At 43.2% G+C, this 22,786-nt stretch overlaps 1 protein-coding gene across 1 annotated transcript in view; it reads left to right on the top strand.

The window, feature by feature from the left end:
* Positions 1–22,786, top strand: part of MSN (moesin) — a 35,651-nt gene that overhangs the window by 2,714 nt on the left and 10,151 nt on the right. Inside the window, exons 2-3 of the mRNA XM_026066296.1 lie at positions 6,316–6,399; positions 22,247–22,342. Of these exons, the coding sequence (XP_025922081.1) occupies positions 6,337–6,399; positions 22,247–22,342 (159 nt within the window). The 5' untranslated portion in view covers positions 6,316–6,336. The remainder of the gene's footprint in view (positions 1–6,315; positions 6,400–22,246; positions 22,343–22,786) is intronic.

The following is a 22,786-nucleotide window of genomic DNA, read 5'->3' as shown; positions in this document are numbered from 1 at the left end:
CTGGTTAGAACTGTTGGTACTGATGCATGGTGTTAGTCTGCTATCTTTACCTACAGCAACTGCTGGGTGAACAGATGCCCTGAAATATATAGGGTCTGTAAAGATGAAGGGATGTCCTGGAATTTCTCTTCAATTAGACTTGCTCCTCTTCCATGACAGTCAAATGAGCAATGAAGTATAGCTTTTCCCTAATGCAGTTTATGCTACTTTCTCTGGCAGTTGTCTGGTTGATGGTATAAACCTGGGAAACAGTATCCGAGGCTTGAAGCCTACAGACTAGCAGTGTATAACAGCCTCCTTGCATTCAGGAAGTCCAGGGAGGAAAGAAGTTTTAATAACTCAAGGTCAGGGTTTTGTAGAAGTGATACTCTGTTGTGCTGACTTTACCTATTACTCTGTCATTAATTTCCTAGTACTGTTCCTGTCTCGAAGTTTATGACAAACACTTAATCTGTTGTACCTCTTACACTGCTTAACGTACTGGAGTACTAGTACCAGTAATAACAGCTGTTGTTTAGTATGATGGTATCAGTCTTTCCTGTTTGTCTTTCCATATACAGCTACAAACCATCCTCTTAGGAAGCAGTTACAGCAGGTTATTAACAGGGTTCATTCAAAGATCTGGAAGATAACTGATAACCATTGCTGCTAGTTAAAACTTCTTGAGAATTGCAGTGGGGCAAAAAGCAAGACTGGAAGGTATATGGGGAAAGTTAAGCCTATTTGCAACAGGTCTTTTAAGAGGTTTTAACAGTGGTACCAGGTGCCTATCTCCTGCTGTCTGCTAGACTGCTGCGGGAGGAGGTGGTGGTGCCCTGTAGCTTGTGAAGGCCTTTGTGCATCAAAAGGAGCTCTCTGCCTGCAGTTCTCGGCACTGGGGCGATGTCTAATCCATGCAAGAGGCTCTGTGCAGGAGGTCTCGCCCTTGCCACAACACTGTCCTTGGCAGCAGGAAGCTCTTTAGTGTGCTGTGGTAGGGACAATCTGTAGGCCTGCTTTGACTGGTAAAACAATGGCAATTCCTCAAATAGAGATGAGGAAGAATTACTAGGTTTCTGGCTCTTTCCTGTAGGTGATGTTATGAAATGAATCAGTTAAATATCTTTTTTTCCTGAGGACTTTTTTAGCTTGGTGAGTGTAAAGTTCCCTGTTGAAATATTTAAATTTTCCTCTAATATGCAAGGTGGACTCCTGGAAGCACTTCATGCAATATTGTTAGCTGTCTGTATGCAAAATATTATATTAAATGATAATATAAAAACAAATTAAGCCTCTTTAGAGGCCAGATACTAAGATAAGACTTCTGCTAGTTTAAGATCTGAGCAGAATTTCAAGGGTGGCAGACACCTGGATGCAGTGTTGACCACGCTATAAACGCTAAGGTGAATGAGCTCAATGGGTTGCTTTAAATAGAATTTCACTTTAACTTACTGCATTAGGATAGTATTTTCGGTAAGTCTGTTAGTGATGAAATCTGGTAGGTCCTCTAACAGCACTTCCTGAATGTTGAGAGTTTAAGACAAAGGTTCACTAAGAGTCAGTTTCAGAAAATGGGTGTAGTGTACTTGGGGATCAGTGCTGGCACTGTGGACCTTGTGGTCTGATCAGTGGGGGGYAGTGCCTTTTTCTCACTGTTATTCCTATCGCTTGTATCAGAAGTGTGTGCCTTCCCCGTCTGGACTCACAGAGCAGGAGCTGCGTATGCTTGGCAGTCCGGGCTGGTTATCGTATTGAGGAGCAGTTTATCCTGCTCGCAAACCAAACAGTAAGCGTGCTGATGGCTGTGCCCGATCTCGGAGGAAGGTGTTACTGGGGGATCAGTCCGGCTGTTCTGCAGCTTGCCCAGTCTCCCCGTCTGCCTGGCTGTGTTCTGGAGCATTCCAGTTTGGTGGTCTTGATGTATTTCCCTGGGAAAATAATCAGGTTTTTCAGTCATCACTTATCTTGTTATGGGGTGGAGAGTCGGTGCCTGTAGAGAAAGGGATGGTACAGTGCCTTTGACTCAGGACCAGCGGTTTACCATTCCCGCACTGTTACTTGGAAGAAAAGTTTTTATTCTGAGCTGGGAAGAGAGCTCTCACACAAACACTACAGTTGTTTCTCATGGGGATGAGGTAAACCTATGCTTAGTACTTCATAGATAGTAGGGTATTTAGCCTAGGAAAACCTCATCTGGATGATTTAGAAATACAAAGTGCAAAAGATTAATGCTAATGAATCTCGAGACTATTCCTGCTTAGAATCAACACTGATGGTAAATTAGATTAATGTTTTAAAAGTACTTTGGCAGGGTAACTCAGAGGGGACAAAGCAAACAGAAGAGTCTAAGTTATGGTGGGACTGGATTATAATGGCTTTCTCCCAGTATAGCACTTTATATATTTTATGTGTCTTGTGTAACTTCCGCGCTGGGTAGTGCTCAGCTGGGAATGCCTCAGTAAGGTGGTTTCAGTAAAAGTAAGGTTTCAGATGAATTGGGAGAATGGAGCAAGTGCCAGGCATTGCGTGTTACTTTGTCAGGGAGAGATTAGAAGCATCCACAGGTCTCTTGATGTGTAGGTTGCCCCCGAGACCTGCAGGCAGAACCCACGGCCGTCGCAGTGAAACTTTCCCTAGCGTAAGGTGGTCCCTGGGTGTCTTTCAGATCAAAGCTCCCTGGGTCCTTGGTTTCTCAGCCTCTTTACGTGCTAGAATCGCCCATTTGGATTTTCTGCACCAGTGCTTAAGCTCTTGAACTGAAACAAAACACCCTAGTTAGGCTGCACTGCTCGGAGGTGTTGTTCCGTGTCTCTTATCGGCTAACTGGGAGTGGAGAGCAGTGCCTCCCACCACCTGACACAGTGGAATCGTCACTTTGCTTTGCCAAGCCACAACAACTGGCTCAAAAAAACAGCTTAGCAGCATATGGGAAAAATTTTTTTCACTGTATGTTGTTTCCACACCAATAGGGCTTACAAAGCTCAAACTTTCAGCAACCTACATCTCAGCCCAATATGAAATTACTGCAAAACCAGTAGTTAAAATGTCACTGATGCATCCCAGGACATGCTTTCCCTCGCTCGGTCCCTTGACGGTTAACATCAGTACTCTATTTAACGTGTTGTTATAACTTTGTTCAGACCGGGGAAGCTAACATTACCAGGGTGTGGTTCGTAAAGCACAAGCGTGTTTCCTGTGGTATCTTAGCTCATGCGAGCCTCTGAAATAGCACAGCCTGAACTGCGAGCTCAGACCCCATTCAAGACTTCATTGCTGCCCCTAATCCTGAGGTTGCTACTCATCTTGAGCACAGAGGGCTTCTTCTAGGGACAAAAGTAAATCCCTTGCTATTGAATGTACTAATCGAAGGACTATAACTGGTCAGGTAGCATAAGTGCACTTAAGTGAGTGACAGTAAAATAATTTTGCTGGTTCCAACGTGGGACCTTATTTTAATGTGCCGACAAAGATACAAGTCTTACAATAAGATTTCTGCATGAATTATGTATTCTGTAAAAATGTTTGTTTATTGAAGCAGCTTTATTTTAATTTTTAAGGTCTRATTTGGAGTGATGCTTAAAAGCTATTCAGGCCCAAGATGGAAAGAGCTGGCCACAAATGTTTCAGTTCTGTTTTCTGGCACTTCCACCGTCCTCAGATGTTTTAGTGTTCAATCACCTGTGCAGATGTTATCAGCCAGCAGTTGTTACTGGATTTTATCCTTAAACAGTGGAGGAAAATGACTATTTTCCTTCCTTGGTTACTGGTGCAGTAACAGTGGTTTAGGTGAAAAAGAAAGACTTTAAAATAAACAATCAAAAAACAACCTGTTGCTTAATGGCTTGCTTGGTGTAAGCCCTCTTACACTTGCAAGTGGCTTACAGACACCTGTGCCCTCACCGGCGGGTGTTCCAGGCAAGGCAGACGTACAAGCCAGCAAACTCTGGCTACCTGTGCAAGAGACAACTTCTAAGTATAATTAGCAAAGTTTTTTGTTAAGGGGGCCCTCAGCATTTATAGCAAGCACTAAGATTCCTGGTTCACCAAAGCACTGTAAAATCAGCCAATTGTCAACATCTAGACTCTGGAGAGACTAATTCTGGAAAGGTATAGCAAGAAATCCTGAGGCAACTGCATGCTATTGGAAGCTGCTAGTTTTAAAACAAAGCTTGATAGCATATGAGTTTAGGCTGTTTGTTCTTTCCTTACTACTTCTGTGGGATGGTTGTTTCTCAGTTCTACTTTATTCTGTCAGAAGGTTCAGAGTGTTTCAAAACCAACTTATTCCTGGTCTGTTTGTTTATCATTTCTTTGCTCCAACATTGTCTAGTTATCCCTCCCTGCTACAATCAGAACTGCAGCTCTTTTTGACTTCAACTTTGCTGTGCTAAGTCTACCTTTAACCTCTTATAGAATAACCTCTTATAGAATATGCTTAGATTTGTAGCTAAACTCAGAACAAGAAAACCCCTAGCTTCATCACCAGGTGATACCAAGTACCAAACAGTGGTGTACCAAATAGTACCAGGCTGCAGTAGACTTACTGGGAAACTCTGAGATGTATTTGGGTGTAGTGGTCTCTTTGCACTTGATTCAGTCTTAACTAGCTGAGTCCTTCTTGTTTATGAACAAATTTGGTTGTAGGTTCTTTGCAGTCTTCTGATATCTTAGTACAATATATGAAATCTGTATGAAATCTGTCAGTAAAAATAAGGGGATCTGAACTGGCTGCTTTCATAGCAGTATTGGGTGGTTCCTTGAATATTTCTCTGCTTACTCTTGCTTTTTTGGTCTCTAGTGTCATGTGGTTAAAATCTAGTCTAAATTTGAATTTGAGTTATTCTTAGTAAAACTGTCCACAGCATATGCCTTCCCTGCCCCGCCGCCCCAGAAGAGAAGGCTTGCAGGGAGGGATAAGAGGATTGATTGCACTGAAGAACAAATAAATCAGGATTTGGTGATGCAGGCTAATTTGGCTGTTGGCAAGGAAGAGAACTATGAATGTAGTGCCTGTATGCTGGGGATTGGTGCACTGGGAATCTCATCTGCATAACTTTGCTTTGAAACTTTGCTTTGATGGAAAAGCATTAGAACACAGTTTGTACTAAAACTATTTCCAGCTTGTATACATAAGCTGTAAAGCATTTTTTTTTTCCTTTTTAAATTGATAGGTATGCAAATAGAAATGAATTCTCAAACAACTTGGTGCATCTGAGGGCCCTAAAATTAGCCTGGTCAAAAGTTAGCAGTCATCTCCATGTTCAGGCAGAAGTGTTCCTGTCTATTCCTAAGAATCTACAAAAGATTTTCCAGCAATTCCAGTTCAGGAGTTCTGAATAGAATCAGCTCTGTTTTACAACCTTCTTTGAGGGGAAGAGCCTTTGCTGGTTAAACTATTGGTGTGTGCTTAAGATGTACAGATATTGTCCTGCTTCTGTGAGATGAACCTGCAAACTCCCTTGCTGCTGTTCCCTTCCCACTTTCATTTTACATGTGAAAACATGCTTATGAGATTTTACTGTCAAGACTGGGTCATAAAACATTTCTTCTAAAAGACAATTCATGATCTTACATCTACCTTGCTTTTTATGTCAGAGCCCTAATATTGTTATGAAATCTTGACTGCATAGTAAGCTACACTTAAAACATTTCTTCAGTGTTTACAGAGATCTTTCCCTTTCCAGAAGGACCTGCAGGTCAGTAGACCACTATCTAGAGATTCTTCTGCTGCCTTGTGAAGTGTCTGTACTTATTAGTGCATATGTTAGTTCAGTATGCATTCTTTTTGCCTTAGCGCATAAGGTCATCCTCGCATCCTGTCTGTTTTGTATCCTGCCCTCTGAGTATGCCAGGGATTGTGCCTTATTTGCCCAAATATCCATGGAAACTGGAACAATATTGTTCTATATCCATTGGCCTTCTGCAACAGACTAAGTTCTTAATGCTTCCCAGGACTTTTCTGACATTCAAGTGGAAGAAGTTGGGTGTCTGGTTGTGTGTACCAAGGTCTGGAACATCTTTGCTTTAGTGAAAAGTGCTGGGATATTCTGCACTCAGAGAGCTAACTTCATAAGCTGTAACTGACTGTCTCGCATGTGGCAATATTAGTTGGAATAGATGTAATAAACTCTTACGCTGCAAAACAGGAAGGTTTACGTTCTGCTAGTAAACTGTTAAGAGCTGCGAATGCTTTGCTGGCAGGAAACTTGTAACTGCTAGCAGTGGAGCTTCTGGAGTCTTGGGAGCTGGTCCCTGGATAGAGACAGATGTGGCTTTTCTTTATTGTGTAGTGTCACTTGGTGCATGTGTTGTAATGATGCATCTTCTGTCTTCCAGATCAGTGTGCGCGTTACCACTATGGACGCTGAGCTGGAGTTTGCCATCCAGCCCAACACTACTGGGAAGCAACTCTTTGATCAGGTAAGTGATGGAGCGATGGAAGACTTACAGTTGGTACTGATATTGTGATTTTTCTTAAGGGCTTCAAAGATTAAACAATAGTATAGTATCCTCAAGAGAACTCAGCATAATCAAAAATTACACACTTTTCTCAAAACTAATGTACTCTCTTTAGCTCCAGGAGTGCTGGGGCCTGTTCTGACCTCTAAGAAACTCAACTGTTGCTGTATCCCATAGGGAGGATTGGAAAGCAATAGATGTCCGTAATCCTAATTCATAAAATAGGAACTGTCTTCTGGGGGAGCTAGTAAGCTTTCGTTGGTTGGCTTATGTGCAAGCGTCATATAATGGATTTCAAAGAGCAGTCGGTCTCTGGAACAGAAGCATAGCTGGGGTTTCAAATGTTGCCGCAACTCTTGAGCGCAGGTGAAACAATGTTCTGTCTGATACTCCCAAAAGTTATGTACTGTCTGTGTTGAGCTGGCTTCGTCTGGGTGCCTAAACCTTCCTCTGCATTCACTGGCTAGGCAGACTTCCTCCTACCTTGGGCCAAGCAGAAGCAGGGAGACGTGCAGCCAAAACTTGGAGCAGCTGAAGATGGATGTTATCAATTGCAGCTGTTGAAACTTTGACAGGCCCCACTATGTGTCTCAGCTGTAGTCCCAAAGGCCATATCTAGGCAACTGCCTTCCCTTCAAAGCATCTGCTCTACTAGCAAGTGAGGTAGTCCTGTCTTGCAGAGCAGTAAGAGGCTTTGTGAGATCACTGAAGAAGAAATCAGGGCTTTGCTACTTGGAGAGGAATCTGAACAAGTTAATAGCTTAAGGAAAAGGAGTCTTAGAGTAACGACAAGATGAAGGAACTGCCAGACCAGATATGTCAAACATGGGTGTGGTTCAGCAGTGCTAGATGTTCTGGGGCCAGCTTTACATTGCACCTGTTTTAATGAAGAAAGAAACTTGAGGGCTGACCCACCCATGGAAATCAGCTATCTCATTTGGGTCCAATAAACCTAATTTATTTATTTACTTTCTTATTTTTGACCACAACAACTGCTACTTCCTCTCATACTCATCTGGGTGATTCAACACTAGATACCACAGTGCTCTCTGCAGCCCACTCCTGAGAGGAGGGGAGCTCCTAGCCTTTTGGTAAAGAACACCCTTTCATAATGGGAAAGGCAAATAAAGCTTTTTGGGAAGGTGCTGAGTTGCACTGTAGTTTCTCAGCTGTCTGCATATTACTGCATAGGTCAGTAGCTCCCAGACTTCTTTTAGCACTGTGTGATCTCAAGTCTGAGCTGTTTGATAATGGAAGTGAGTGCCGGATTCTGTCTAGAATTCATGTGCACAACACAGAACTGCACCACACTTATTTTGTGGAAACATATTCCAATAAAATTGACTTGACGTGCTACAAGTTCATCAAAAGGTGAGCTGTTTTAGGGGGGGAGAAGGGTCCCCTCAGTTGGATGCTTCTTGTGATTATTCTTCTGTATCTAATTTCTGACACAGTTATCCAAATAAAGCAGCTGGTGCTAAAAAGCACTACTACTGACTTCAGTGGTATTTCTCTTCTGAGTGAATTTTTCACTCAACTCAAGTCCATCTGCAGCTTTGCAGCTTTTGCCTCCCTTGACATAGAGCACAAACTGAAATTGTAGTGCCAAACTTGGACTTGAACAACTTGTCTGTATTTGAGAAGCATCTGAACATGCTTCCTGTATGGGAACTTTTCATGTCTTAGTAATTGATTTCACTCCTTTGTGTCATGTTCTTGACCAGCTGTACATTCTCTTTCCTGCAATGCATTTCACACTGCACCTGTCTAAACAGAAGTTTTGTTTTGTTTTTCCACAGTAAACACTGTGTAAAGGGATAAAACAAATGCTATTGCAGAACTAAGTTTCTGAGTTGCTAATGTAAATGAGGCAGGATTTGCTTCAGCCGCACTGGGCTGTAGGTGGAGTTGCAAGAGGGAGGGAAGAGGAACTAAGCAAATACTGTAGCTTCAAGTGCAGTGGAAAAGAAAAATTATTGTGTCTAAAGCCAACTTACAAACATCAGTTATTTCTGAAAGGTCCAGTGTACACCACTTCTTCAAACTGTCCATATAGCATAGACTTGYTGAATAAGTGCTGTAGCCCCAAGAATTAAGCTGTATTCTGTTGTTTAGCACACAAGATTTCTTTGTGGAGGTAGTGTTGTTGGTTCTTGATAGGACTAATATTGAAATGATTGTCCTAGAGACTCACCAGTGACCATGTGCAGACTTTGACTAGATGATTCAAGACCTACGCAACAGTGATTCAGAATGGAGGCAGGAAGAGCCCTGCTCTGCCAGGGCTCGGGGATGCTGTGAGCAGTCAGGCAGGGGGCTGGTGGTAGATATGGAGATGTCAAGTGTTCCATCTTTGGGATGGATTGAGGCATTTTGGAAGCTATGCTATGTCACTGGATTGATGGGGAGGCTTATCCCAGCTTCTGTTACTGACCTGCAGCCTAATAAGTGGCTCTGGACAATTAAGGAAACTAACTGCAAAGGAAGTACCTATTCAGCTCGTGCAATGGGAAACTTTTCTTTCTGGCCTGAGGATACAAATACACACCAGCCTGCTTATTTCTTGATGGAAAATTCAAGGCTCTGCCCTATTGCAGAAGAGATTTTTAGTCAGACTTCCACAATAAATGAGGCTAAAATTATTGGGGAGGGGGAAAGCAGACACTTCTGGTATATGGACATGCTCAAACAAATTCTTATTCTTTGCATAAAGAGATAAGTTGAATACCAAACCAAAATATGAGAGCTTCTAGTGAGCTGTTAGTAAATAACTAGACTTGTCTGGTTAATACTGGGACAGGGCTTTGAACATCTTAAACTACTGGGCTATGAAACTTACTGATCAGCATGTGACGAATCTCTTGCTGAGTGTAAAGTGATGAAAGAATCCAATAACAAGGAGCCTCTAGTATTTAGTTATCTAGCAAAGATCACCTGGAGGCAAAGATATGAACAGGGGGAGCTCTTCTGTGCTGACCTTGTAGATGCAAATACTGCTCTCCACTGTAACCAGACCCGGTCATATGTTGCAACCGAATCATCTCATTTTATGGACAGTTCTCAACAGATTGCTATAGGCGTCTTGCTCTTGCATAAACCTCCCTTTCCTTGGTTTTATAAAGGGCTGTGCTTTCGTCTATACTGACTTTACCCTTAATCATTTACTCTGCTCCACCCTCCTGTCTTAGTTCACTGCTCTCTAAAACTAACACCTGCTGACCTCACTCTTTAGAGCATTTAGGTAAAGTGGGATCTTGTAGCTTAGCCACTTTTTTTCCTGTCTTCTCTTTCTTAAAAATGTTTTACTGGGTATGTGCCAGCTGACAGTGTATGTTTCAAATGTCTGAGCTGGTGTCTAGATTGGTTCCTGCAAAAAGGCTAGTTGAACTGTTGTCCCTGCTGTCACTGCTAACGGGGACTAAGCAATGGCTGCTGTCTGATTAACAGTCTGCTCACTCTGCCTCATCCTGAGAAGGTCTTGGGTCCATGGTGGGGTATATGAGAACAAGGTTATGGCTGTCTGTATTCCGATTGCCTTAAACTATGATGTGCTCCTGCAATTGCTAATCTAGTATTTTCTGCATGTACTGGTGCTGAGCAGTGGCTGCCTTCATCAAGGCTTTTTGGGGGTGAAGCAAGTTCCTCTGTAGAGCTATCTTATGGTTTTGCTGTGGCTGCATATAAACTTTCTGTGTGAAACCTGATTTTGACTCTTTCACAGAAGGATATTAAGATGTCCTGAATGTTTTTGCCCTAGAGTACCCTTTTGCTTTCAGTGAGCCATTAGATCTGACTTGGGGAAAAAAGGAAGCTATTAACTTTTACCAAAGTTTCTAGCCACACAGCTATTACAGTGCAGGCTGCTGTCTTTGTTCAGTAGCATTCAGGCAGTGTCTCTTTCCACCTATTGTGTTTAAAGGTGGAATAAATGTTTGTTATCCCACACTTACTTGCCCACTCTGAATGGGATTTAAAGGACTTCTGGAAAGCTTCTATCTAGTTAATGGCTTCATGAGGAAGAGCAGTTTGAGTCTAGAGATAAAGTTTCGTAGTAGTAATAGGTGAATGGGCTTCAGGTAGAAATGCTCCCATTTCCCTCTTTCCTATCTGGTTAAAATGCCAAAGTGAATTTTTGGAGTGACAGAACAAGGCAGGTGCTGCACAGCTTTGTTGGAAGTCTGCTGCTGCCCCAAGGTAGCTGGATCTGGAAATATTCTTATGAATATAGTATGCAGCATAGTAACATCATGCCTTGTACTAGAGATATCTTCCTACACCACCCCCTTCCCTAGGCTTGCAACTGTACAGCTTTAGCTTAAATAGCGATTGATTTTGTAGTTGTTAATGATCAGCTAGAGGTACCTCAAGCCAGATCTGGATGTCTGGAAGCTTAAGCAAAAATCTGGATTAATTGAGACCAGAGGATTGAGCAAGGCTGGACTCGGACAACATCCCTATATTCCTTCCAGGTTATCTGTCTCTGCTTCCACCTTACATATTTCTTAACACCAGCTGCTGAACTCCAACATGCGCCAACTCACTAGCAAAAGCATTAGCTCTGCCAAGGGAGAAATGGCGTTCTTCAGCTGCTGCTGGTGGATTCAGTGAAGAGTTTGAGTATGGGCTGTGCCTGCTGGGGGTGATGCTTACCCCGCAGTACTGCCTCATGGTACCTCAGCATGCTGCTTTACTGGATGTGCAGGGCACAGGCATGGGGACTGCAACAGGGAGAGCTGATGGGTTTTCCTTCTTTAATCCTTCTCTGCAGCAAACCAAAATGCAGTTTGGCTGGAGACTAGTGTGCAAAGCAAAGCATTGCTTTGCTGTGTACCTCTCTCATAGGGGAAAGATTAATGTTATCTCTGGTAAAACTACTTAGATACTTACTGCTGTAGATAGCTTTGAAGTCCTGTCTTTCTTTTTTTGGAGGTAAACTGATTCTAGCTTCCATCYGTGAGATTTTGTTCTGTTTTCTGTCATCCTGGGTAGGGCTAGCCTGTACCTTGGACATGGAGAGGTAACAGTAATTCACCAGGAGCCTAATGCTCCACGCTTGGCTGCCTGGAAAGCTTTCCCAGAAATGCCCTGGTTTAGTGGACACTGTGATTCACAGGCTTCTCAGGAAGCCTGTGCACAGACTAGTCACAAAATCTTCTACTTCAAGTACTTTTGTGATGTGAAAATGTACTCCCTTCCCCCGTGTYCCTAACAAACTGCATAAGGCAGCTTCCCAAATGCTTTGTTCCTGACCTTGGACCCTGCTGGTTCCCCCTTGCTCTTCCGTCCTCTTTCGAGCCCCTTATTCCTTCCGATATGTGGCAGAGGCTCCTTTGCTGTCTGCAGTACCAGATCTGTTGGGTGGTGAACGCAGTGGATGGGTGGGGCTCGGTACCCATTTGATAGTCCTTACATCAGGGTTTTTAACAATGAGTTGTGGTTACTAAACTGTTTAGTCAGTACTTCCTTCCCCAGCCTAAAATGAACTCTATTTACCTGACTTCAAACCAGATTTGCTTCTCAATGGCATGCTTTGCACTCTCTTAGCCTATGGTTTTCCGTGTGAACTTCAGTCCTTCCAACATTAGACTCTGGATATTGTGAAGTCCAAGAGATGGTGGCTCCAGCATGCGACTCCAGAACAAGCTGGTTTCAAGAGTAACCAAAAGCACCCGGCCTCATTGAAGGGCATAGCTGTCCTTTTAAGAGCCACAGGTTCGGTCACAGGTTAAGGAGAAATGTGACACTAGAAATACTTCATCTGTTGCTTCAGACTTTGAAAGCAAGCAGTTAACCTTCCTAGGAAGCCTTTCCCCAATTTCGTGAGCTTCTAGGGTCGAAACTAAACTGTGTTAGAAAAGGGCACTCAGTTATGGAATAAAATTGTAACAATTGGCATCTCTCTGCTCACTCTAAATTTAATCGCTGATGCTTCCCTATATTTTATGTCCATTAGTGAGCCTAATGCATACTGGTGTGTGTGTGTGTTTTCCTTCAGAAGGATCCTGCAGGATTCGTTAGGAGCCAGAGCTCCTCAGATTCTGAGTTCATGTGCCCTGTACTGATGCTTATCTGATGCACTGAATTCAGTGGTTTTGTAGGGCACCAGTCTGATAGTCTCTTATTCCCTCATGGTTGCTAAAGCTGACAACAGAGGCTGACCATATCCCTCTAAACTGTATGAGAAACTCCAACCCAATTGAACTATTTGTGGAATAAATGTGGTTAGTCTTTCATAGTCTGTAAAACTAAGCTTTGTGAGGAGGGAGACCTTGGGGAAGCCTTTCACCTTGGTAAATTTCAGCCTAGCAATGTTTAAATATGCAGGAGCCTGGCTTGGAACACTTGATCCAGTAAGTGAATGCACTGAACGGAGAACTTTCTTTGACAGCTTCATAGTAGAAAGCAGCGAGTCTCTGGAGAGCGGCTGGTTCCTCCAGCAAAACCCAGAACCCATCTTGTTTGCGCAGCAAAGGCCTGTGGTTGCAGTGGTATGGAAACATGTCTCAAATTTCACAGGGACATGTGGAAACTTATTGGCTTTTATAAATGCAGTAGCCTAACCAAAAATTGACTGCTTGTTGCTAAGGAGGTCAATGGCAAACTGTAATAGGCTAAAAACTCTCCTACAGAGACAATCCTCTTATTTAGCACTTTGGCACTCTTAGAAGGGACAAGTTAGGAACACACCCGTATTCTGGAGAAAGCATCCAAATGGAAGGGGAGCAGCTGAATGTTTGTTTGGCTGTAGATGGAGTCCTCTTGGATGTTCAATTATGGTACCTGCAAGACTGTATTCTAAGGTGTTTTTGATAGGAAACCATTTTTCTATCAAACACGTTCTCTAACCCTCTCCTCCCCTCTCCTCCCCACCCTTCCCCCTCCAAAATGGAAAAAGTTGGGTTTGCATGGAAATACCAAATGACTGAAAAAGCAGTGCCTAAAAACAGGAGATATTTGGGCATGGCCAAAACAAGAGTTCTTCTCTTCTGAGATGCTGCTAGAGCCAGTTGTGGTGGTGACCATTCAAGCCCCTCATATGCCATTCTTCTTTCCCCTCTGCCCACAAACTCTTTTTTTGATGGGACTCTTCTGTGCAGTGGCAAAAGGCTGTTCACCGTGGCTGTTGTCGGATGCCAAAACCAGCTTGTGCAGTAAGCTATGCAGCTTTTGTTATGTTGAAGTTGGAATAGTGTTGGCAAGCAAAATGGAACAATCTCCTTTAGCAATAAGTTTTAAACAGACAGTTGAAGAAACTAAAGCTTGAAACTTCAAGTTATAAAAGGACATGAATCTCCTTCCCATATTCTGAAGCTTTTCAAGCTTCCCGTTTTTGAAGTTTGTCTTTCTGTTCTGCAAGTAGTCTAACTTCTGCAATGTGGTATTGCTTATGCATGTGATCTTTCAGGTACGTAGCCAGAACAGCAGGGTAGTAGAGGGATGGAAATACCATCTAATAACTCAAACAATTCTTTTCATCAGACTAGTTAAATACAGATTTGGCATGATGCTATAGAGATCAAAAAGTGTAAGGAGCAACAAATGCCTTTTGAACATCTTGATGGTCATCTTGATTTACAGTAGTAAGTCTCTTGGGGGATGTCTCTGCCATAAAGTCACTGCTGGATTTCTGTTGCAGTATATCAAACTACCTCAAATGGGGTATAATTCAATGAAGCATGCCATTTTGATTCTATATGTGTAGAAGAGAATTTGAATAAAATCACCTACTTTGACATTTTCCCCTATTGCTGAGTCTAAAATGCACTAGCCTGTGAATTGCACTCCTCTATGTACGCAACCCAAGCAATGAAAGTGAGCAGCATGTTGCTGCTGATGGTGCTAGTTGGACAGGGTGGCTGTTTAGGAGAGTGGCGCTAAAAGGCTTTGTGCTATGCAACTGGAATAGATACTGGAGTGATGAAGCCCGCTGTTCAGTGTATGCTTTACAAGACTAGTTTACCAATCTGAGCCCTACTCAGAAATACATAGGGGATAGACCATATATCTTCCCGATGCTTTCATCAAACTGCTGAGAAATCAATAGGGGACAGAGATGGGTTGTAAAGTCTTTCAGGATCCCTGTGAGGTAAACAAGTTATGCAGTTGCAGGGAGCCAATTAACTGGCATCTGGGAGGAAACATAACAGCTGTTATAAAGCGTAAAACACCAGAAAGTTAATTCAGAATCAGTGTGTGGAGTGGAGGTTGCCTTTGAAACACTCACTTCACATAAATGACCTAAGGCAGGATTCCACTGGTCTTTGCAAAGAGGGAACTTTACAAGTCTTAGCTGAGACATTTTCCTGGAAATGTAGCTTAGTGATGAGGTCAGCTCCTGAAGCAAACAAGCGATGTTACTGGCTCCATTCACCTTTTTAGAGGATAATTAATGGGAAGCTGTGTAGCTAATCTTGGTCAATGAGATTACCTTCTTCCCCTCTGATTTGTTGTCTTTGTTGAGAGACAGTGTCAGCCAGTGCATACAATGTTCATTGTCTTGGCCTAATCTAGAGTTCCTTGACTTGTTTGGGTCTCATTATGCAAAGTGCTAGTTAGGCCAGCTGATAACCTTGTCAGTACTAGCTTTCTCTCGGAGGTGGAAAAGTGCTCAGGCTTTCTGCAGCGCTGATGAGATGAATGGCCGATGGTGCTGGGCTTTCTGCTCATGGACCACATCACATGTGTAAGTTTCCTTTAGCTTTTGGTTGCTGTCCTCCCATGGTATTTCTCGCTTCTAAACAAAAGTAGCTTCATAAAGAGGTCCTCAAACAGAGGATGTGGTGGTTTTTTTTTAATTAAAAAAGAAAAAAAAGTGTTGAAGCCTTTGATAAACAAGTGGCTGTAGGAGTGAGCACCACCAATACCAAAGTGGGTTTGCCTCAAACTGCACAGACCCCGCAGAAATAAAACTAGTGTTGTGTCCTTGGCACAGTCCCTTTACCAAAGGAAGATTTCTAGTAGCTTCTTCTGAGGAGCCGGTCTGGGGCATTGTGGCTGCGTGGTGGCACGTCCTCCGTTCTGCAGCAGAGGTGGAAAGGGGGAGCGCTGCGGCGCTGGTGCCATGAACAGGCCCGTACGTGTAGGCAACTGCTTGAAGGATTACTTGGCTCTTGTTAAACTTACTGAATGAAATGCTTTTCAGCTGTAATGAAATGCTTTGCGGGTGTTTCTCTTGAAGCTAATTTTATAAATCTTTCACGTGCAGGTCATAACCAGCTTGAACTCCAAGCTTAATCTGAATTTAGCAGGTTTCCAGAGCTTTGCAAGGGTATTTGTAAAGAAAATACTTTTCTGATACAGTGTTTTGATGAAGAAATGGATGTAAACTTTCTTAAATTGAGTTCTGGAATTTGGAGGTGCTAGTTAAACAAGAAATTTACCATAAACTGTAGATTCACATTGGGTTCAGATAATGCTGTTCCCAAGTTTGTTCAGATATCGAAGTTATTTCTTACCACAATGAGGGAGTGGGATCACCGAGAGGAAGGCAACAGGAATGACCTTGTAAAGCTAAAATGAAACTTCAAAATGGCTCTCTAACCCTTGCTGCTATCTTCAAGTTTCTCTGCATCTTCCAAACTGGAATAAACAATCAATCTGACTCATTTCCAAAGACTTAAACACAAGGTATCAACTTACTGCAGTTGTACTAATGCAGGTTAATAGCTCAGCAATTTGTGAGGAGCTAATATGGTTGCGCTTCCCTTCATACAGGATATTTAATAACTATTACTAGCTGCAGATGCCTGCAGGTACACTGAAATTCAGACACTGTGTTTGGGATCCTTTTTTTAAATTTTCAGAGATCCTTAATTGTCTTGCTTGCTAATTTTCAAAGCAATTATATGTTTTCCATACAGAATATGGAATATTTAGTGTGCAGGCAGGGTAACCCTTGCTCCAGTGGTCTTAAGTAGAAGGACTTCATTTCAGAGATAATTAAAATTAATCTGTTCTATTTTTATATATAGATAGATAGATACAGATATTTTACACTCCCACACAAAAATGTGGGTTTCTTTAGTTTAAGGGGTTACATTAATGTAGCTTGATTGAGTAGGAAGTTGGATAGCAAATTCAATTCACGCGTGGATTTCTGAACACCCCATGTTTCCTATGAGGAGTTAATAGCCCCAGTGCATCTCTTCATTTTTTGTTATTGTTGCTGCTCTGGACACATTCTTCAAGCAGACAACTAGAGACTTCTTATGCTGAAGCCAATTCTCTCCTGAAGCTCTGTTCTACCTTTTCCCCTCAAGCTCCAAGGGAACCCACTTCAAGTCCTGTGCATGGCTCTGAAACCTTGCTTGGACACCAGCAATGCAAATTAATGGCTTGAGTGTCTTGAACTGTTTTGTGAGGAACAAACAAAGGAAAGGGCTACCTGGCAAGCTTAAAACGCTGTGCTAAGAACAGTACTCAGTGAACCTTTGTAATTAACCACTGCGTTTTGTGTAGCCATTAATGGGTCTTCTGGAAAGTTTTCAATGTGTATGACTACCTGGGAAATAGATGCAAAAACAGAGGTTAGGGTTAACAGGCAGGTAATAGATTTGGAGCCGTGTTGACTCTTGTAATTCAACTTCTTGTAATCCAAGGGTGATGCAAGAACTGTGGTTTCCATAGGTTTAAGCCTGGTTTTCTTCAAGCTGAATTCTAATTGAAAGGAAGGCTACCAGGCTGCTCTGCAGCTTTGTAAATATTTGAATGAGTTGTTCGCAGAATAATGGAAATGGGGAAGCTTCTAAAAACATGGAATAGATGACTGCTTAGTGTAACCACAGCACAGCTCAGAAGTGGGAAGACTGCTTGTGTAGAAGAGGGCTCTTGGGCCTTCCAACATGGAAGAGTTGCAGGCAGTTCTGACACTCGGACCACCTCCGTTTTTATGTTACTCAAGGCCACCAGGCTTGCCTCCTCTCTTGTGCCTAGGGAGGAAGGCGTTGGTTAGCTAGAATCGCTTCCTCCTCTATGCAACCAGCGTGCTGTTGTTCTAGAGGACAAGCACTCAAGGCAGGACAAAATCGCCAGGGTGTATCAAGCTGGTGTCTGACGAGGACAGCATCAGGCAGTGTCTGATGTCTGGCTGAGTTGTGTACCTGAATGCCCAAGGTGGCTGGGGCTGTTGTGTGTGTGTCGGGGCAGGGAGGTGTTGGAGAGAGCCAGGTTTCCCCAGTCCTTGTTGCAGGGGATGTTGAAGTATGACTTAATTTCACATGGCTGAAGTGGTGCAACAAGCTGCCTAGCAGTTAGCCAGCATTTGGCTAAAACATTCTGTAGCCTGTGGAAGAACTAAACAATGATCCAGTAAACAAATCTTATCTCTTTTCAATCATAAATAGCTTAGACTGTGGCACTTATAGCAAAAAATACTTTCTTTCTTTTCCTCCAAGGGGTTGGTTCTTTAATTTTCTATAGGCATTACAAATTATTTGAGGAGCTTGGGCTTTAAGCAAAATGATAAGCTGTGAACTAATAAGAATAAGGCTTAAAAGGAGAGCAGAAGTACTTCACAGGTTATCTGATGATCTAAATGCTTGAGGCGTGGTAGTCTTGCATGGACAGTTTAAATCTAGGAAGATTAGAAAAGAGAACCAGCACGAGTGATAGTAGCTTGTCCTGAATTACTTCATTCTTGGGCTTTAATCTCTGCAGGCATCTTCTATGCCTTCAGCCAGACTAAAGATTTACAATAATAAAAAAAACCCCTTCAATTTGCTTGAAAGGCATCAGCTGTATCTCAGTGTGATCTAATTTTGGATTAGATTCTGCGAGGTTTTTCTGTAAAAGTGATCTATACTTTGTCATTGCAGGTGTATAAACTTTTTCATTCTTATCCAGTAAGACAGCAATGCATATCACCTTTCTATGCCTTTGAAAGTGCCTGGATGAGAACTTGTTGGTTCTTGAATAGTCTACAGTTGATGCTTGGCCTTGCAAATGTAGCCAAGGTACAAATCCACAAAATGCTGGAACTTTAATTTTTTTCCTCTTAGAACATGAGTAATGGTGAACTACTTAGGGACCTTCTGAATATATGAAACTGAAAGCAAAAAAAATTCAATTTGGTGATTTATTCCTAGTTGTCAATTGAACTAAAAGGAGCTTTCTTCCTGTAAATTCCATTCTTACCTCTAATCCTTTCCACCCACACTTGATTCTGGGCATAACATGCCTGAACACCTAAATCGCTGGCTGTGCCAATGATGTGTTCAACTTTCAACAGTAGTTGAGAGAAGGCTTCCCCCTCTTCCCCACCAAAATCGTGGGAGAAAATGAAACCAAATAATGCCTGGGTCTGCTGAGGATTACTTGCACTTCCGTGGTCTAATCAAGGAGGGGTGCTTGTGCAATGGCACAGAGTGTTTGAGTGTCAGTAAGAGCAGGATGATTAAATAACACTTACCTGCTAAGTGCCCTGTTTGCTAGCCTGCACAGAAGAACTATGAAACTGTAGGTGTGCCACCGGTTCAGAGCTCCTCCAGCACTGTGGCTTGCTAGCGGTTTTCTCACAGAAGTACTTCACTTGCCCATGATATAGAAAGGGGGACAGGCCCTTTTTATTTTCAATCAGGATAGCAGTTGAGGTTCAAGACAGCTTTATGTGCTGTGGCGTAACCTGGTGTGCTGGTCTTTGGAGCAGGGACTTGGCCAGAGTGGAGTGTTTTCCTCTCTGCTTGCATGCTTTGGTCTTTCCCTTGTGCAGATGCTGCTTTCATGCAGGTTCCACGTTTGTTTACAAGTGTGGTGGTATATTTCTTGGGCTGAGAATGAGGGCAATCATCAGCTCAATATTGATGCTAAAATCTACATTTAAGAGGCCTACTTGTGGCTCTCCTGCTTTGTGGCAGCACGTAGTGGTAGCAAGAACATAGCGGGGAGAAGGGTGCATGCTTCAGGAGAAGGATGGAAGTAGGAAAAAAGTGAAGTCAGGTAGACCTGGGAAAAGTGGAGTAAGAAAAATGAGAAGCAGGAGAACAGGTTACATTTTCTCCTCTAAACACTTGGAAAGAATGGTATTAGTCATGTGCTTTGGTTGTCTCTAAAAGATGAAGATGACTTCAAGGTTACTAGAAATACACTTCTTCCCTGAAGGTAGAGGAAGAGGGACTTAATTACTTAACAAGTGCAATTTTAAGCTAATGGTGCTTGAAGGGCCTTGTTGTAGCTGGTCAAGGTACTGCGTGACGGCTAGAATTAAAGTTTGCCAGTAATCTGTTGCCAGTTGAAGACTAAGCCTTGTACTGCAGGCTGAGCACAGGCCTGGGACTGACTTAATGTCCTTCCTGGCAGGAGGAAGATGGCACTCTGTCCAGCCTAGAGACTAAACTTGGGTATTTAAGTAAAGTAGTCTGTGTTAAATAGTACTCTTTGTATTCCCTTATCCCCTGTGCCAGCTTTCATCCATCCTTAGCCACTACCAATAATTGTTTGCTTTTCTGCAGTTAATCAGGAATCTAAATGCTGCATGCCCCCAAGCAAAAAYAGACTGATAATTGGGCTGCTAACTGCCAGCCAGATTCCTTGTGGCTGTAGAAAGCTGTCTCTTCCTTGATTGTCCTTTTTCCCTTGCCAAAAGGAACTAAATAGCCTCTTAAAGTCGGGATGGGAAGGACAGAGGAGGAATACCTTTCCTCCTTCCTCTCCCCTTACTTGACAGAGGCTACCTTCATGCGCACTTAGAAAGCAGCTTCAGATGAAGGCTAGATGGGCCAGCTCCACACTCGGGTAACAAGCAAGAACATGCCTTGCTTTACAGCTCGCTTTACCAGAGCGGGAACTGCAGGCACTTCAGCGTGACTCAGTAGCAGTTTGGGGGCGTGATGTTGAGTCTGCCGTGCCGTCTCCCCCTCTCCGTCCAGCCCGTTGTTGTCGCTGCTATTGCTGTGCAGGCTTCTCTGCTGTGAATAAAAGCCCTTTTGTGCAGGGGCCGCAGTGTGATGCCGTTCAGTTCCTTGCTGGCGGTTCAGCGCGTTGAGCTCCCTGGTTTAAGCTGCTGACAAATGAAAGTGAGGCAAGCAGACACATGCAGCAGCGGGGGCGAGCTCCCATCCCATTCAGATGTTAATGCTGCTGGGAACAGAGCCTTGCTTAAGCTGCAGGACAACCTTTCTTCCTCTCTTTGTACCATATGCTTTCAAATCGTATGTGGCATTTTTTAATGCTCCCCTGAAAGCACCCTTAACTGAGTGCATCCTACTGAGTGACACATACAAGTCACAAGTGAAGGTTTATCTGACCACTTCCCTCCTGTGTTTACTCCAGGCTTGAGGCAGTGCTCCAGTTCATATTCAAACAAGGGCAGGGTGAATACTTTCATGGAGTCCAGTAGGATGATGCATACAGACTACCAGCCTTGCGTAGGTTTTGTATGCATGTGTGCGCTACTAATGGCATGCCTCTGATGAAAGCTCCCTTTGCTTCATGTGCCTGAAAGGAGCAAGGGCCCAAGTGCTGGCTGCTTTGTCAGACCAGAAGAAATCTCTGACCCAAGCCGTAAAGAATCTAACTAGTGATGCGTTTGCAGGGAACCTACATTGTTAATGTGTTGCATCATGCCGATGCCATCGATCACATCGGAAGGGAACAGAATGCTTGGGTTTCGAGGAGGAAGTAATCTAGAAGGAAAAAAAGGGCTTAGGATAGAGAACACAAAACATACGGGGCAAGGCAGCACTAAATCCTCTTCTGCAACTTGTTGAGACCCTGAGTCTCTGGTGGAGGGGAGCTGTGAGCAAACACAGGGGCTGGGCAGTGGGTAAAAGCAGTCCTTTAAGTAGAGTGTAGACCTTCTAAAAACAGAAATGTCTTCTCCCTCCATATTCCTTGTCTAKTAATGGAGATGACAGGTACATTTCTGGGGGACAGATGAGACACCCCCCCCCCACACACACACACCTTGTTCGCCGGTGTAAGAACAACGTCCCAGGCTTCAGAAGGGATGTGGGGGAATGTCAGTGTCTGGACTTGCTAAATCCTGTGGCATGCCTCAGACTTGCCAGAGCACAAAGCTGTAGTCTTGTATTTGTGAACAGGCTCTACCAAGAAACTTCCCTCCTCCTTTTTACCAGAAATAGTATTATTCTGCAGTAGTCTTGCTGCATGTTGGGTGGGTTCTTGATGTTACAATATGTCTGTAAAACCTTCTTAACTCTTATTTACATAGCATCTATAGTGTGCTAGGGCYGTGACTAAGGAGAGAGCTTACATACCAGTGCAGGTAATCCCTTTGGTGGCTCYTTGCCCTGACACAAGGGAAGTGTGTTGACTTACTACAGTACCTCTTCATGGTGCCACTCATTAAGCAGCTTCATGAAAAGCCTGTCCATAGCTATAAGTAGAGTAAAGTACAAATCTTAGAATAGCACAGCCAAGTAGGACATGCATCCTAGCGGTGTGATTCATGGCTTGCCCAGAAGTAGTGCATTTACAGGACAAATGAGGGGTGTACCTGAAAATGGAGCTGAGGTGTTAATTTCTGGCAGCTATTGCAGCTGTCAACCTGTTGCATCTCATTTTGGCTATACGTATTGACTTATAAATGGCTGAACAAAGCAGTATCCTGGCTGTCGCTTTTAGATAGCAACAAAACTTCAAGGTGTGGGAGACAGATGAATATAGTACATCTCCTACTTGGGACCCCTCAGATGCTCTAGTATCTTTGTATTGGTGTAGTAGCAGGGGAAACAGGACACAAGTTCAGAAGAGAACTAGAAAGGCCAGTGTCCTAATCTGTAATGTGCTTTCTGCCACTAGTGAGCACAGCCCCTCTCTGGCAGGGGCTCTTGCTAATAATCTTTTTTTCCAGGTTGTGAAGACGATTGGTCTAAGAGAGGTCTGGTTTTTTGGACTTCAGTATCAGGACACCAAGGGCTTCTCAACATGGCTGAAACTGAACAAAAAGGTATGTTTGCTTCAAGCTCTTATCTGTTCTGGGCTACTGTCTCTTGGAGGACAGGGGCTGACTTAGTCTTCATGTCAGGGATCTATTCTTGCCTCTCTGCAAACCTGAAATACAGTAAGATTAATGAGTTGTCACTGTCTTTCTTCAGACCCCCCAGAGAAGGAGGAGTCACAGTGCCCAGTCTGTTCTTCCTGCATGTAGTCCTGTTTGTTATCCAGGCAGATCTGTTATCCTTCCCTATAGTTGCTAATGTGGGTGCTCATGTAAGCATCCTGATTGGAGAGAAACCTGGAAAGTAGCTTATCTAGCACTGATCAGAACTTGTGGCTTGCCATAAATGCTATGGGGGRAGGGTGAGGAGAGGAGATATTTAATAGCAGGGGATTGAAAATTCCTGCTCTCTGCATGTTCGCTTCTGCATTGGAAAGGAGGTTTTCTTTCTAA

This window comes from Apteryx rowi, unplaced genomic scaffold, assembly GCF_003343035.1.
Source record: "Apteryx rowi isolate R43461 unplaced genomic scaffold, aptRow1 scaffold_24, whole genome shotgun sequence".
NCBI classification, from domain to species: domain Eukaryota; kingdom Metazoa; phylum Chordata; class Aves; order Apterygiformes; family Apterygidae; genus Apteryx; species Apteryx rowi.
Note: the sequence above shows the minus strand (reverse complement) of the source record. Positions and strands in the feature narration are given on the sequence as shown.